General features: G+C 38.9%; 1 protein-coding gene across 1 annotated transcript in view; it reads right to left on the reverse strand.

The window, feature by feature from the left end:
- VWA8 (von Willebrand factor A domain containing 8) overlaps positions 1 to 16,881 on the reverse strand; it is a 197,883-nt gene that overhangs the window by 38,686 nt on the left and 142,316 nt on the right. Inside the window, exons 36-37 of the mRNA XM_014966088.1 lie at positions 12,116 to 12,197; positions 10,615 to 10,819 (exon numbers count right to left, since the gene is read on the reverse strand). Coding sequence (XP_014821574.1) covers positions 10,615 to 10,819; positions 12,116 to 12,197 — 287 coding nt within the window. The remainder of the gene's footprint in view (positions 1 to 10,614; positions 10,820 to 12,115; positions 12,198 to 16,881) is intronic.

The following is a 16,881-nucleotide window of genomic DNA, read 5'->3' on the forward strand; positions in this document are numbered from 1 at the left end:
AAGTGAAATCACAAGTAGGTCAACCTGGGTGGGGAAAGAAGTAGAAATTTGGAGTGAAACACATACAAAGGGGTATCTGGGTTGCAAATGAAGTTTTTATACACCAGCTAAAAAAAATCCACTACATAAAATCCAGTTGTCACTGCTGTGGGTGGGTCTTGGTTTGAATTAAACGCTGTCACTCAGAACCAACTCATAAACTCTGCTGCAGTAAATGCATTAGAGTCTTTTGTTCATGAATATGTACTCTGCAGCTTAAAAGCTGGATAAACTAAATGAAGTGAAGAGAGAACAACATGCATTTGCTTTCACCTAACAGATCCTCCATTATGTTAACATCTGTGTAAATTCCACTTTCCTCTGCCATTATTAAAATCTACCTAATGAATCACAAAAGACGTGAGGGCATCACCTTGTTAGTATGCGAATCCACTACAAAATATAATCAGAGCACACCAACAGTGTCTGGCTTGGTTATTTATGATGACTACTACACACCCCCTAAGATCAATAAACTTGGAAAACACTGAATTCTGGTTTCTTCTGGTGCAGCCTGAATAATCAACAGCTAGAAAGATGGGATAAGTGAACACACTCTGACAATTTGGAATATTCTGAACAGAAAACCGCAGGGACACTGCAGAGTCAAAAGAAAGGTGAAAAAAATTACACAGAGAAGCAGAAAAGCTTTATTTTCTACAGACTTAAGACCTTGTCAAATCTGTCCTTAAGAAGCAGAGACATAAGTTATTAAGGATCAACTATGTTGTTTTGTTTTCTAAAGTAAAGCATATTTAGCACAACTGTTAACAGGTCAGATGATCTAAATCTTCACTACGTTTCACTAACTAGGGAACAAGTTTCATACGGGCAGAATTATTAGTATGCATTTGTCTCAGTGGGACAGCAGGATTTCACCGGCGTTGGGAGCTCCAGCTTTACATCAGCATCGTGCACTGCCGTGGGGCTTCTGAGATCTGCAAGACGGTGGGGTGAGGTTCTTATATTTTCTCCCAAGAGAACTGTAGGCTTTCACAGGAAGGCCAGAGAAAGAAAGAGGAACTTTGTGCTGGATCTGCCTGCTCTAACAGAAAGTTAATGTTATTTCCAGTCCTGCTTTTTGTCTGTCTGCTCTAATTAGCCTGGAAGATCTTCAGGAAAGGGAATGTATTTTAGCCGTGTTTGTATAGTGTTTCCACCAGGGGCTTCATTTCAGCTGAAGACATTTATATGTGAAAAAAGTACCTGACAGAATCGATGACCTTCATCTGAGTTGCTTTACCCAGCGGAGACTTTTAGAGACATGAACTTATTGAGCTCTGTGGGTTCATGGCTTTCTAGTCTTATGTTTCCCCATACTTCAATGCCTTGTCTCAAGGGGTGCTACATGTCTGCTACTCCTCACTTTGCTAAAATGAAATATGCACTCCAGCAAAAGGCCACAGACTTAAACTGTGTATTTGGGCTTCACGGATCTCAGAACTGCAAACACTATCAAACTATACCTTGCAAGCCACTTACTGACTGGATAACTCTGCAATATTTCAAGTTTTTCAGGATCCCGCACAGGACCGCAGAATGCCATCTTATGGCTATTCCAAACTTACAAAAATTCTCCACTGCGTATATTTTTAATAATTTATGGGATTTGTAACGACGGTATTTAAGAGAGGAGCAAAATCACTGTTATTGGCTCACCGGTGCCCTCGTGTGGTGAGAAAAAAACACATTTTGGTCTAAAGTAGAAAATAGAGAACTAGGGATGGTGGTGGGAAGGACCAGCCACTTGCTGAAGGTCCTGCTTTTATCTCGAATCAAGAACTCCAGCTTTGCCCGGTTCAGTCTTAACATCAGGAAAAAGCTTTTGTTAAATAAGACTTTGTTAAACTGTTATAAATTGAAACATTACTTTTAAAAATGGAAAAAAATAAATTAAAATTGTCAGTATAGATTAAAGTAGATCCTGAGCCATAAATATAAACAAGTTGGGATCACAAACTCCTGAACTCTCTTCAGATAAACATCCAACCTGAAGAATAAATTTCATCAGATGAACTTGCATTACCCTAAACTTTCAAGTACAAACTGTCGCTTCAGAAAAACAAAAGAAAAAAGAATGCGTTCAATAAACCCTAAAATATTATTTCGCTTAAAGTGTGAATAATTACTAATTGCAGAGTTAGAATCATAGAATGGTTAGAGATCATCGAGTTCCAACCCCCCTGCCATGGGCAGGGACACCTCCCACTAGAGCAGGTTGCTCAAGGCCACATCCAGCCTGGCCTTGAACACCTCCAGGGATGGGGCATCCACAACTTCCCTGGGCAACCTGTTCCAGTGTCTCACCACCCTCATAGTAAAAAATTTCTTCCTGAGATCTAATCTGAATCTTTTTTCTTCCAATTTAAAACTGTTTCCCCTTGTCCTATCATTACACTTCCTGGCAAAGAGTCCCTCCCCAGCTCTCTCTCAGTTGCGTATGATTAGTTGAGTGGAATAAAAATAGAGCCAGTAAGAGCATTCAACGAAGGGAGGAAGATGATCATCACCCGAAGATGGCAGAGAACAAAACTACTACAGATTTTCTGGTCTCAGCCCAAAGAACACCTTCCATTTCTCAGAATCCATGTCCTTAAATCCGTAAAGAATGCTTGACCTAGTTCATTGAGGGTGGGATTTGGATCCAGCCTGCAGAGAGCTACGGGTAGGGATCTCCCAGGTAAGCCAGGGATCTGAGGTGCCACTACGGGCACTGGCCATACAGCAGGACAAACGTCAGTGTCTGCTTCAGGGTGAGCTCCTCAGGCTCTCTTGGTGACAGCGGCAGCAGCCACGCTGAAGTAGGCCCTACAGATCTGGTGCTAGGTCCTACATTGCTTAAAGCAAGGAAACTGAACTGCTTTTGCCTGTGAAAACTAAGCATTACTCATTAAGTACCATACACCTGCTGCTTTTTTTGACCTACTACAGTCTCAAAAAGAAGCAGAGTAAAGGCCATAATTCCTATATTCTACATATAGCAATATATTGAATATATATTCAGCTATATTCTATCTCTGTATCAGGCACACACCAGCTAAGATAACTGCCCAAGTGCAAAAGCCAGACAAGGGGCAGGACTTGTGCCAACAGGCCTTTTAACCATCTGAATGCAACAAGGACCTGACAAAAGGAAGGAGAAGTATTGTCACATTCCACATGGTTAATTATATGTGTAATATCCCAATAACTGTTTCCTAAATAGCTCTAAATCCCCTTCCAGTTCCTGATCATTACAAAACACAGTCTCTGAGGGATTGGGCACCTGCAAAGTTATGATGATCTTAGATTATTTTAATTCAAGAGAGTCAACGTCCAGGGATGACAGCTGGGGAAAAAACCCTGAACTTATGTGTGTGTGTATCAGTGTGTGTATGCATGTGTGTGCACATACGTAAACACATATGTGTGTGAATCTATACACATGCACACAACTTCATATGTATACCCCACACGCACTTGATTTAACATGACTGCGTTTCTTCTAACTTCAACAATAAATCTGACCTTTTTAGCATAATGATTACTTTAAAAACATACTCAACTTTGAGCCCAACACAGGGTTCAACACAGGCTTTACCAGGAGCATAGGCAGGACAGGCACATATTTTAACTATATTTCTAATGATAGACCACACAAGCCATAACAGCTACTTAGAGCTTGCCTTCGCCCCCGTCAGACCTAAAGGTTAACTGATGGATTGCAGAAGAGAGTCTGAATGTTGGGAACTACTATTGAGTGCTGCAGAACTCATCAAAATGCTGGTTTTAGCAAAAAGCCCTTGCATCACGGATGATCTGAGCAGTTAAGACACACGAAAAAAACACCCTTAATTTTTTTAGCCGTTGGTGATGAACACATATATATTGCTGTCTTACCATACTGACCTGAACCATATGTTCACGTCTTCTAGCTGTTCACAGGACATAGAATAACTTATGTGTTCTGTTATCATTTTTGAGTGCTACTATAAGACTGCGAAGACAGCCATTTAAAATCTGATAGAATATCTATTTATTGCATTTCTGGAGTATTGCTGAATATGTCTTTACGGATCTCAGCTAAGCGTGCTTCAACCTTGTGTTACCTAGAGTTGACATTTGTTTCCTTAGGTGGCTGCACTGCAATTTTCTGCAATTTTTTGGTATGTTTGTACCGACTGCAGCATTCAAGGACCTTCAAGCCACCCAGCTTGGCAACAGAGGTGCAAAGTATGTTTATATATCCCTATGGGTGCACAATGCATTTATCCCAGCTCCGACACTGCAGAGTAGACACACAGCGTGCGCTTGAACAAACGACCTGCCTTCCTTATGTTTCAGTTCCCTTCTCTGGGAAGCAATGACAACGCTTACTGGCTCCAGATGTTGCAATAATTACGTATTTAAATGTTTAGGGGTGTCTAAAGGGAAATAGTTATGGATGGATGAAGTAATTTTTTTCACTTCTCCATTTCGCTAGTTACAATGATTCATTCTTTGTGGAAACACCATATCACTAAAATGTTAACCAGTCAGCAGAAACCAAAAGAACATGCCTCCAGCGCTACTGGGAAAAGGAATTCCAATTTTAGACAAAAACCATTCATTTTTGACAGAAAACTGTTCTCTCGGTCAGTTCTCCAGGACAAAAGATCTTGAATGAAATCTCCCCAAATCTTGATCTACAGCTTTTCCTATTCTTCACATGTTTCATTCATGTCTCCTTTTAGTGCCAATGCCTAAAACATGTCGAAATTATATCCAAGTCATGCTGAGTTGTCCACCTCTAGGATCTCTTCTAACAGAATGAATCCGGGCCAGCACTGCATGAATTTCTACACACTTCTGCAGAACTGTCCCTACTGCATTTGGTGAGAAGCAAACAAAGATTTTTTTTTCTCATTCACATGTTTTTCCAGATTCATTCAACCATCTCAGTTTTGTGATGCCATGAACTCTAACTTGACTTAAACGTTCAGTTGGCTTTTTGCTAGAAAATAGACCAGGTCAAGTCACAAAAGCAAAGTGGGGAAAAAAACATGAGATAACATTTCCAGGCTGCTTCTTGTCATATTAAGGACTTGTCCAAAGAAAGGTTTGCCCCAATACATGAACTATTAGACACTATGTGGATGGTCTTCAAGGACACGAAGAAATGTTTTTGAACCAGGTGGGTAGAAACCCGTCCTGAGGAGTTGTCAAGTGTCTCTTACACACTTCCTTTGGGCTGACTCACCTACAAAGAAGTACATGATCTTTTAAAATGAGCGTCACCCATCAGTCTTGAGACTAAAGAGCTGGGATGATTGAGATGTTTTAGTATTCAGGTTCTACACAGCGTACACACTCGCTTATGGGTGCATACAGGTATAATTTTACTACCTGAAGCAGAAGAAACTCCTGGAAGCTGAGCTATCCATGCCAAGTACTATGTCTATTTTTAAGAGCTGGTATTAGCAAGGCTGGTGCCCACTCTATTTGCATTTGCTGTGTCTTTCCTCAGTTCTGTCCTACTGTAAGTGATCTTGGCATTTTGTCGGTTGACTCTGGATCACTTAAGAAGCACACTTGAGCTTTTACAACAGATACAGCCTCCACCAAACATTTCCGATTTTTCAGTTTCTGAGGAAAGCACACACGACACAGAACACTTATGTATCATAGAATCATAAAATACCAAGTTGGAAGGGACCTCAAGGATCATCTGGTCCAAACTTTCTTGGCAAAAGCATGGTCTAGACAAGGTGGCCCAGCACTCTGTCCAGCTGAATTTTACAAGTGTCCAGTGCCAGGGAACCCACCACTTTCCCAGGGAGGTTATTCCAATGGCTGATTGTTCCCATTGTGAAAAAATTTCCTCTTGTGTCCAGTTGGAATCTCCCCAGGAGTAACCTGTACCCATTACCCCTCTTCTTTTCCATGTGACTCCTTGTAAAAAAGAAGTCTTCATCTTTGTAGCCACCCTTTCAATACCGGAACATGGTGATAAGGCGTCCCCTAAGCCATCTTTTCTTGAGGCTGAAAAAACTCATTTCTCTTAGCCTTATCTTTTCTCGAGGCTGAAAAAACTCATTTCTCTTAGCCTTTCCTCATATGGCAGGCTTCCCAGTCCTTTGGTCAGCGTTGCGGTCCTTCTCTGGACCCTCTCCAGCCTGTCCCCATCTTTTTTTGTATTGATGGGGACCAAAAATGAACACATTACTCGTGCTGTGTCCTGACAACCCCTAAGTAGAGTGGGATAATGACTTCTTTATCTCTGCTGGTGATGCCCTTGCTGATGCAGCCCAGCATCCTGTTGGCTTTCTTTGCTGCAGCAGCACACTGCTCATTCACTTGTTGTCCACCAGGACCTCCAGGTCCCTTTCCACAGAGCTTCTTCCCAGCTAGGTAGATCCCAGCCTGTGCTGCACGCCTGGAGTATGCTTCCCCAGGTGCAAGGCCTTACACTTGTCCTTGCTGAACTTTATAAAGGTCTTGTTAGCCCACTCTTCCAGCCTATCCAGATCCTCCTGCGGGGTTGCTCTCCCTTCTGAAGCGTTCACTTCCCCACTCAGTTTGGTATCATCAGCATAGGTAGATCCCAGCCTGTGCTGCACGCCTGGAGTATGCTTCCCCAGGTGCAAGGCCTTACACTTGTCCTTGCTGAACTTTATAAAGGTCTTGTTAGCCCACTCTTCCAGCCTATCCAGATCCTCCTGCGGGGTTGCTCTCCCTTCTGAAGCGTTCACTTCCCCACTCAGTTTGGTATCATCAGCAGACTTCATCACGGTACAGTTGATCCCATCATCCAGACCACTTAGGAAGATACTAAGCAGCGTTGGGCCCAATATCCAGCCCTGGGGGATCCCACTTATGACAGGTTGCCAATTTGTAAAGGAGCTATTTACCACCACCCCCTCCAGTTCCCCACTCCCCACACAGACCTCGTCTCTCAACCATAACACATCAGTTTCTCTAGAAGGAGGCTGTGGGGAACTGTGTCAAAAGCCTTGGAGAAATCCAGGTAGACAATGTCCAGCGCTTGCCCCACATCAACTGAGAAGGTTCCTTTGTAATATCTCAGTTAGTGATAGCCTTGGCTGCAGTGATCACAGTATTATGGAATTTTGGAACTTACATATATCATATATATAAAAAGATATTATATACATATTATATATGACATATTATTATAAATTATATAATACATTATATATTATTATATATTACATGCAATATATAATAACTATATATAAAAATATATATATTATACATAATATATGTTATATATAACATACATTTACACAAATGGAAGTCTCACAGTGCATAGCAGCCCCAGGGACCCCAAAACCCACCTCTGTCATTTTCTGCAGTAAACAACACTTACTGAAAAACAACAGCTCGACTGTATCAGAATGTAATCAGAGTTTTTCCTATTTGATCTCTACCAACAGCCCTTTGACGCAAAAAAGTAACACATTATCAATGTCAGCCTATTGCCATGAAACTTTTAGGGGCAAAATTTTAAAAATAAATAGTCTTTCAAATTCGTTTCAGATATTTGATAAAGAAGTGACCTTGTTTTCAGAAACACCAAAGAGTAAAAAAGCTCAACAATTTTGGGGTTTCAAATAGAGTTCATTTGTTTAGAAAATCCAGCATTTTGTGTTGATATTGTCTTGTAGGCACTCCAATTTAATAATTTCAGAATACTGTAGTCGTATCTTGAGTTTAAAACTTTAATAAATGAAAAAAATTCCCAATCTGCCTATACAAATGCAAACTTACGTAAACATAATCCATATTTTCAGAAACTACTTTTGTAGCCTCAAGACTTCAGCAGTTTGAACACTGCTGAGCATATCAACAATGCAAAACAAATGTTGACTGTTTTGAAGACTGCCACGACATTATATCAAGGGAGCCTAATTACTGATTATAAGTGGAACAGCTGTTTGTTTTCCTCCGTTTCATTGCTTATGTACATACAGCCTGTTTCTGAGATCTAATGTGTTTGTGAAAGCCAAAATGCAGCCCTAGAAGATAGTACCAATAATTATGAGCAAAGCCTAGTTGAATAGTTGTTTCCACTTCTTTGAACCTATATATATATTGAAAGGTCTCTAATTCCTTTTTCTCTCAAAGGTCAGGAAGCTTCAGAGAGATTCTCTGTGTTTTTGCAGAACAGTGGTTCCCAACTACCTAGAGAGTTCTTGTGTTGGTCTAAGAACATCACCAAGAAGGGCTAATAAGCTTTGCTAATCCTGTGGCAGCGTTGAGGGATGCATTAATGGCAGCTATCAGAGTAGGGTAAACTGGGGGTGGGTGGGGAATGAATTCCAGTGATACATGGAACACTGACAAGTTTCTTAAGTGAGTTTCTGCCACAAGATGACCAGGAACGGTGGGTTTAGTTCAAGAATTAGAGATGCCCCATTAGACTCCAAGATACTTAACATGAGCATAAGCATGAAACTTTGTACAAAACAAGGTGATTTTCATGCACCAGAACAAACACGTGGTTGCAAAATATCTCCAATTCTGTAAAAACAGGTATCAGGAAATAGCTGCAGCTAGTAATTCTCTAGAACAGGAAACACTGGAGTTCTTGCTATGCTTACCTTACACAGGGAATCTACAGGAATATGTTTTCAAGCTAACTGGATCCTTCCATTTCCAGAAATGAATGGCTTAATAAAGTACTGCTTTTATGTCTAGGTCCATCGAAAAATTGAGTTAAGTAGGAAAAGTGAAGTCCATTATCTCCAAATAGTAAAGTATAGAGTTTACACAGCAACTACATATTTATTATCTTGTTGGAGATGTACATATAATAAAATAAAGATTTAATTTATTGCTTATTGCTCCATAGTGCTCTGGTAAACAAAGCTTCTTAGGTCTCGATATCTTTCCATTTAAAGCAAAGTGTGTAAAGCAGAGAAAAAGAAGTTAGTGATAATGATGCAAGTCTGAAGATCACACAGGAGGATTTGTTTCAGCCCTTTAGCTCAAATTAAACAGTATGCCTTTTTGAGCTCTGACAAACCACTGACTTGAGCTTTACACCCTTCATTGATAGACAGAAAGAAGACAGATACTCTAAGATTTTACCCTGTAATGTGCCCACTAATTAGAGAAGCAGACTGTCAGGAGAGAGAAATTCTGCAACAGAACTTGAAAATTGCTTTTTGACTTCTTAGCTTTTTTTTTTTTTTTAAATGGTTACTTGACATTACTAGTTAAATGACTTAAAATATTCTGATAATGTGTACTTTCCAAGCCAGTATTCTCTAATATTTAGTTGACTAAGATTGAAGGTATAGTAATACTGTTGAATAAAATTAAAAGTTATCAGAAAAAAAAAAAAAGATTAGAACAAGTAAAACTCTAACTCTCCTGGCTCTTTTGATTTCTAATAGGTAACTTGATCATGAAATTGGGCTGGTGTAAACCGACTGTATCTGACCATAAGATGGTGCTAGTGCTACTGCATTTGTAATAAAAATGGCACTGGTAAAGCAAAAAGCGACCATACAAACATGCTACTGGGCAACAGCTTCCTTTTCTCGTTACTTTTATGAAAAGCATTTGCTGAGGGTCCGGTAACAAGAAGACATCAGTTCTTGCCCAAGTTTCTGTAACTGTGGAACATCCTGTAGAAAGGGAGCTCACAGCAGCGAAAAGAAAGTGAAAGAAGAGCTATGTTTTCAGCCTAATAGATCTCATTCACACTTCAGATAGCTGACACTTTGTAAAAAATAGATCCAATTTAGAAAAGACTCATTCTGTTTTTCCATTCTAACGTACTGTGAAAGTGGTTGCAGAAATTAATGACAGAGAAATGATTGCAATTTTAGATAGAGACGGAATCTTTCTTGTAAAACATAGAGAAGTTCCCCTAAAGCACATTTGTTCCTCAAAGTAAAGTGATACCTTCTCCTATGACTAACAGAAATTAAAGATGTGACTGAATAGTCCTGAATTTTCCCTCTGTGTTGCAATGTAATTATATATATTAGCCAATACATGAACACTTGTATATACATACATACATGGACACACAGCACACATGTATATGCTGTATATTTTCAGCATCTACCTAAACATTCCACAAGAGACCATGGCTGTATGGAGATTCTTGTACATCTGCTCAGCTGGGACAATTTTCAAAATTAGCCAAAGGCTCTACTGTGAACTCAAGGCATCTTCCACCTAGGCTTCATGTTTCTTTTCTAAAGTACAAACACACAATAGTTTTTTACAAGTACTTGAACTTTGGGAAAGTATATGCTTTCCTTAAAAATTAATTCTATTATCCTACATTTTGAAGGTTGCAGTTTAAAATCAGTGGGAGATAAAGAATTAATTTGCATTTAAATGTACTGGAATTTGGCAAAAATACAAACACTGCAAGACAAAGAGATTGTCAGTAACCATAATTACAGGGGTCACAAATAAGCCTTCTAATTAAGCTATTGTGTCTTTTCTTTCAGTGAAGATGCCTATTCAGCTTTTCTCGCAGGCACATTTCTGCTTCACGGAGGTTTTCAACAGGGCTTGAGCCCTCACCCAGCTGAAAATTCATTTTGCATCATCATCTTTGTGAAGTCCTACCTGCACAGGACGACCATCTTCTTGGCCGATCATGTTCCTCCATTCCTGCAGGGACCGCTGGAGGCTGTCCAGCCCGGTCTCCCAAAGCCTCACACCACCTCCCATGTCCACCGTAACCAAACCTACTCTCCCCAGGGGTGTCAACAAGGCATCGGCATCCGAGATCTTAGAGAGCCAAGATGTGTAAGGAGAGAGAGATTGCGATCTGAAAAACAGGAATTAACGTGATTTTTCTTGAAGCTGCAATCAAAAAGAGGATGAGTATTTCTGTATTTAAGGCGGCAATTAAATGAAATTACATCCTCACTCCGTGACAGACTGTAACTAAGACCTGCAGACCCACTGCTTTATCTGAAACATTCCACCTACTGAAAGTGGATGTGATCAAAAGATATTTGTCAGTATAAAAAGCAGTACATAAAACCAGTTTGAAAGGGAAAGTGTTGCCTAATCCACTGCTGTGTCTCACCTAGCTGAAGAAAATCTGTCTTTATAAAAAACTGTGAAAAATTTTAAAATGTGTTATAGAAAAATACAAAACTACAAAAGAAATAGGAGAGAACATGACCTGGGCACTGAGGAAAATCTTTCCATCAGCTTAATGCAACACTTTTCTCTAGTGCTTTAATAAAAAATGAAGATTTAAGCACTCATTTAAAAATGGCACTGCTTTGTGCACAGAGGATCTCAGCACTGCTTTAAGCAGTCAACTTGCAGGCAAAAAATTACTACTGAAACAGAGGGCCTAATAGCTCCGTAATACGAAGGGAAATTTAGATAAAGTAGGAAAAATTCTTTGCATTTTTTCAGTATGGTTAATGACATGCATAATGACTTGGCAACTTGCACTAGTACTACAATAAATATCCTTTTAAATAATCCTTTATTACTATTGCAGTGGAACATGACAATTTGTAACCAAAATATATGTTTATATCATAAAATATTTGCAAAAATATATGCTCTAACACACCAGATACTTGTGTATCGTGCAAGATAATTGTGGGGGAATGCATATTTTCCAAAGGGAGAACCAAAACATAGAGAAGCTGAAGTTATTTTCAAGGCAAAATTTATATTGGACCAAAACTTGATTCCTGGTTTCGTACATCTAGATCTGCCTCTCTTTGTTATACCCTAAAGACAGAGAAATAGGAGAAGAAAATAAAGATAGCAAAACAAAATGAAAGACAATGGAGGATTAAGTGGATGAAGAAAGGGAAAAGGGAAAGAGCAAAGGGAGTGAAATTGAGAAGATAAAGCTCTCTTGCATATTTACTAATTAATTGCTACATTTTCATTGGTATCACCTAGCAAACAGATAAAAAATGTTGACAAAAAATATGCTACAACAGTTGCAGAATTTTACACACTAAGTGTGAATGATTCTTACTTTCCACATTAGAAGAAATATTTGCTTATCCTGAAGTAATAATACACACTAAATTCTCTTCACTCTTCATGTAAGACAGAAGCTACTTTAATCAATAAAATCAGTTACCTAGGAATAGCAATGTATTTGATTTTCTTTGAGTTAAGATCTGTTACTTCCAAGTATCCAGCCGCTGGTGGAGGAGTGACATCTGAAAATAAACAAACATGTTATTTTCCTGCTGCATGATTAACTGGTTATTGCATTTGCATTTAGTAGATTAAATTTAAACATTTCATTATACAGTACCCGTCAGAAAATGATAAGCTTTCACATTCAACACAGGAGTATACCTTGCAAATACTGAATTGTTTTACTACTATGATAGTGAGTGAGCAGACAGGCACAATTATAAAAGAACAATACATTTGTATAGCGAATGTCAAAATTACACACAAATATAGCCCCACTCACAAAAGCACTGATCAGGCATTAATGCAATCCCTAACTCACTGCTTTTATCTGCCACTGATGATGTCTGCTGCATATCTGGCTTTAAAAGCATACTGAGGAATACTTCAAAACATTGTGCTTATGATTCCCACTTGCAAATTTCTCAATAATATTAACCAAAATGTCATTGTCTTAATTGAACCACTCTTTTTGCAGGTAGATTCTCAGTATGCAAAGCTTTTGTAAGTCCACAGTAAATGCCCTAAACTATCAGGCATTTAATATTCTGTTTATAGAAGCTTAATGAATACAGCTAATACCAAGACTATGTTTCCTACTGAAACACCTCCTTGAAACGAAGGAGAGCCTGATGTTACCTGCAGAAGCGTTGATGCTTGCATACAGCACACACAGAAAAGACCAGTACAATCAGTGGTCTAAGTGGATCTAACATTCAAATGAGTATAAAGAATAACCCACAGCAGCCCTTTATGCATATCTACTGTATCTACCTTTCTATGGTAGGCATATCTCCAGTAGCACATCTGTTGACTTTACTCATCTTCATAAAAATAGGAATAGGAAAAAAAGTCTGGAAAAACGCAGGTTTGTGGGCCACAGAGCACCTTTTGTTACAGAGCCTACATTTTGTTACTGTTTTAAAATGTGCTCTCTCTTTTTAGGTAGTAACAGAGAATAAGACACATTAAAAATTCTGATGAAGATCTAGAACATAGAGCTGATACTGAATTGGAAAGGGTAGAATTGTGGGATAAGAATTAAAAATTAAGTTAATAAATAGAACGAGAACACATATTTAACCAAATTAAATTATTAAAAGGAAAAGGACTGCAGGGTAGGAAGCTGCAGGAAAGGTAATCAAATGCTTAAATGCAACATAGGAAAAACTGGCCAGGCGCCTGAACGGCAGTCAACAATCTTATGGTGAAAGATGAACATCAGATCTAAATAAGTGCAGTTTGTTCCTCTTTTGCTGAACCCCGATGGAGAAGAATAGCTATGCACAGCTCTAGACATCCAACTTTAAGGAGAACATAGGCACGTGAGAGAGTCCTGGGTGTGACAAAGACATCAGAACAGATGGGCTATAAGGAAAAATTCATGGATGCCCCATCCCTGGAAGTGTTCAAGGCCAGGCTGGATGAGGCTTTGAGCAACCTGGTCTAGTGGGAGATGTCCCTGCCCATGGCAGGGGGGTTGGAACTCGATGATCTTTATGGTCCCTTCCAACTCTAAGCATTCTATGATCCTATGATTCTGTGAAATGTAAGGAATTAACTTTTTTTTTTCTAAAAAGAGACTTTTTAAAAAAAAATAAAAATGTCCCATAATATTGAGAAGATTCTTATAAAGAGAGCAATATTATCCTAACTGAGTGGAAGTGACATGAAGTATTCAGTTTTGCTTACAGCAAAAAAAGCTGGATATTAGGAAAAGCCTTTCTTATACACGGAGAGAAGAAGCATTGCAACAGGCCAATTGTTCGACAAACATCAGTTGAGAACAGTCTAAACATGTGTCATCCTGTCCTAATATAAATAGCTGGACCAGATGATGCGTTGAGGTTCTTCCCGTAACTGTGTGTATTATACATGTCGTTCCAGTTACTGCCACACTAACACGGATACACACTCAGTAACAGACTGTTATTTTATATTCATATATGGAAAGTGCTGAGAATCCAAGTAAATATTTGCTCTCAAGTAGCCCTCATTTCCATAGCTTTGTTTTTAGAATAAACATTAATACTTATTTGCTAGATTCTGCCATGATCTTTTGTCTGAGTTTATATTTTGTGGCCATACATCTATTCAGCAGTCTTTGGGGAAATTATTGCTGTTTCTTCTCAAACATAACTATTATCCTGGTTTACAGTTCCAATAAAACATAAAGGAAATTATTTCTTTGCTTGTTGTTCCTGGAACGGTTTCGGTAATACATATTGGAGTACACTAGACTTTGGCTGAGTACTTTGAATTATTAATAGAAATGGAAGGCTGTGTGCCAGAACTGACCAGTTGTCCAAGAAGATGAGAAAGGAAACCTGACAGATATGCAAACCGAAGCAAGAACATAAAACAACTTCTCAAAGGCAACATAAGAATTAGTGCAAGAACTTCAAGGGACTGCCACATACTCAATTTTATACCTTTGCTTCGCTATACCATCTCCCAGGAAAAGATACAAAGACTTAGAAAAGAAGCCTTTCGTAGGTAAGTAACCGCAGCTTTCCAGTGCAGAAACAACAGCACAGATGAATCGCCAAAGGTCCAAAGGCCCCCATGAATTATGCAGCACCATCAGGAATAAGCAACACAGAATCTCCAAGGGACCAAGACTCTTCAGCAGACACTGGTAGCAGTTAAATGTGCATTAAATTAAATATTCTGTCAATTAGTGAGACTGAGAGGTAAACTCCAGGAGAAACAATATCCCAGCAGAGAGGTCTGCAAATACTGGATCTCAAATGGGCACAGCAAGGACTAGTACCTTATAATCTGACCTTCCAAGCGAGTACATGAATGCATGTCTCTTTTCTTCTCTCTTCCCCATTTTCACTTGGAAAGATTTTGGATTCATGCCACAACAATGGCAATACTAGGTCCCTCTAATCTAGTAGTCTGTCTCCAACTGTAGTTAGATGCTTGAAAAGAGTAAGAACCAGACAAGCACACATGGTATTTTCCTCAAGTCACCAACCAGTTCTGATATAGGGGCTTCTTAAGCTCAACATGGTGTCTATGCTTTTATTTAGTAACTTTCCATGAGTTTTTGCTTTCCTTTGGATCCCATGTTTCAGCATTCACAACATCCTTTGGGAAGCGGTTTCACAGGTTGGTTCCCTGCCCTGTGAAGAACCACCTCTTTTTGTTTGTTTTGATGAAGTTCCAACTAGTTTCGTTAGCTGCCCCCTAATTCTGGTTGTTGCTTTTTTCACATCTCCATGCCATACGTGTTCTTATAGAATTCCACTATATCCCTTTTTCCTGATCTTGTCTCCACATGCAGGAGATTTGGCTGATGTATTCTTGCTCACCGTTATCGCCCTTTTCTGAACTTATCCCACGTCAGCCTTCTCCCACCTTGAGACAGAGGATCAAAACTAGATGGTGTTTTGGATTTACACAACAGCACAAAGATGTTCTCTGTTTTTTTTTTCCTCTGTGTCTTCCCTGGTAATTCTTAACATTTGCTTTTTTTTTGACTGCTACTGAGCTTTGAACTGATATTTTAATTAAATTATCTATCATAACACCAAAATCATGCTCTTGAGATGTACTGATCAGTCCCATAATTTTAGACGCAGAATTAGGACTCTTCCTTCTCTTCCTTCCTTCAGGTACATGATATTTATCTATACTGAATTTCATCTGGCATTTCTACTGCAGTCAGCATTGCAGTCCTTCTGTAATCCCTCATGGAGAATCCTTTCTACCATGAATAATATCCGGGATCATCAGCAAACATTGTCAGCTCACTGTTCGTTCATTTTTCCATTTATTTCCACAACCACACTGAGTAGCTCAGGTCTCTGTAGGACTCCACTTATAGCTCTTCCTCCACTAGAAAAATTGACCATTAACTGATAAATGGAAATGTCTGAAGTCCTGAAAAAGGCTATGGAATAGACAACCTAGAGTCCTCCTCGGGTCCAATTTAATTGTATCAGTAAGGTCATATTAAACATGACCCAGATAAGATCAATTTTGGTAATTCATAAATTAAAACATCATTTAGAAAAGAAAAATCAATGATAATGATCTTCAAGAAGGTCTTAAATCGTTCAGCTTAAATGACCATATACCTCATAAAACTTTCTGTAAATGTAAAGCTATCAATCACTATTCATGAATATATTTCACCACAGTTGAGGGGGAAAAAAAAAAGCTGTCTTGTTCAGCTATAACAACAGATATACGTTAAATTGCTCAGTCAGACAGAAGCCAGTTCTCCGATAATTTACTCTCTGGTATTCACGATTCATGAAGAATGTTCCCTGGTTTTGAAGTGTTACATACCACAGCAACTTAAAAGACTCTTAGAAATAACCTTCAAGATCTCAAATTCAGGTGCCATTTGGAAGCAAAGTATCCCTCCCTCTCCCCCAAATTAATAAACTAATTTTAACAAAAGCTCAAAAGATTTACCTTTCGAATTTTTATACCGTGCCCTTCAGGCTCAGATTTTTTCTCTTACCTTGAAGGCCTAAAAAAAATGACCCAGGCTGATACTTCAGCAGTTTATAAATATGAGAAGATTACAGCCTGAATTGGTATACTTAGTTCCAAGACCGTGATGCTAACTCTAACTGTGCTTTATAACGTTTAATCTTTTAAAAAGCTAAACTTTTCTTTACAAATATAGGCAACTTTAGTTTTCTACCCTGTTTACATCCTTGACCTTGTGTCTTTAGTCAAGTA

This window comes from Calidris pugnax, unplaced genomic scaffold (genome assembly GCF_001431845.1).
Source record: "Calidris pugnax isolate Ruff unplaced genomic scaffold, ASM143184v1 scaffold20, whole genome shotgun sequence".
NCBI classification, from domain to species: domain Eukaryota; kingdom Metazoa; phylum Chordata; class Aves; order Charadriiformes; family Scolopacidae; genus Calidris; species Calidris pugnax.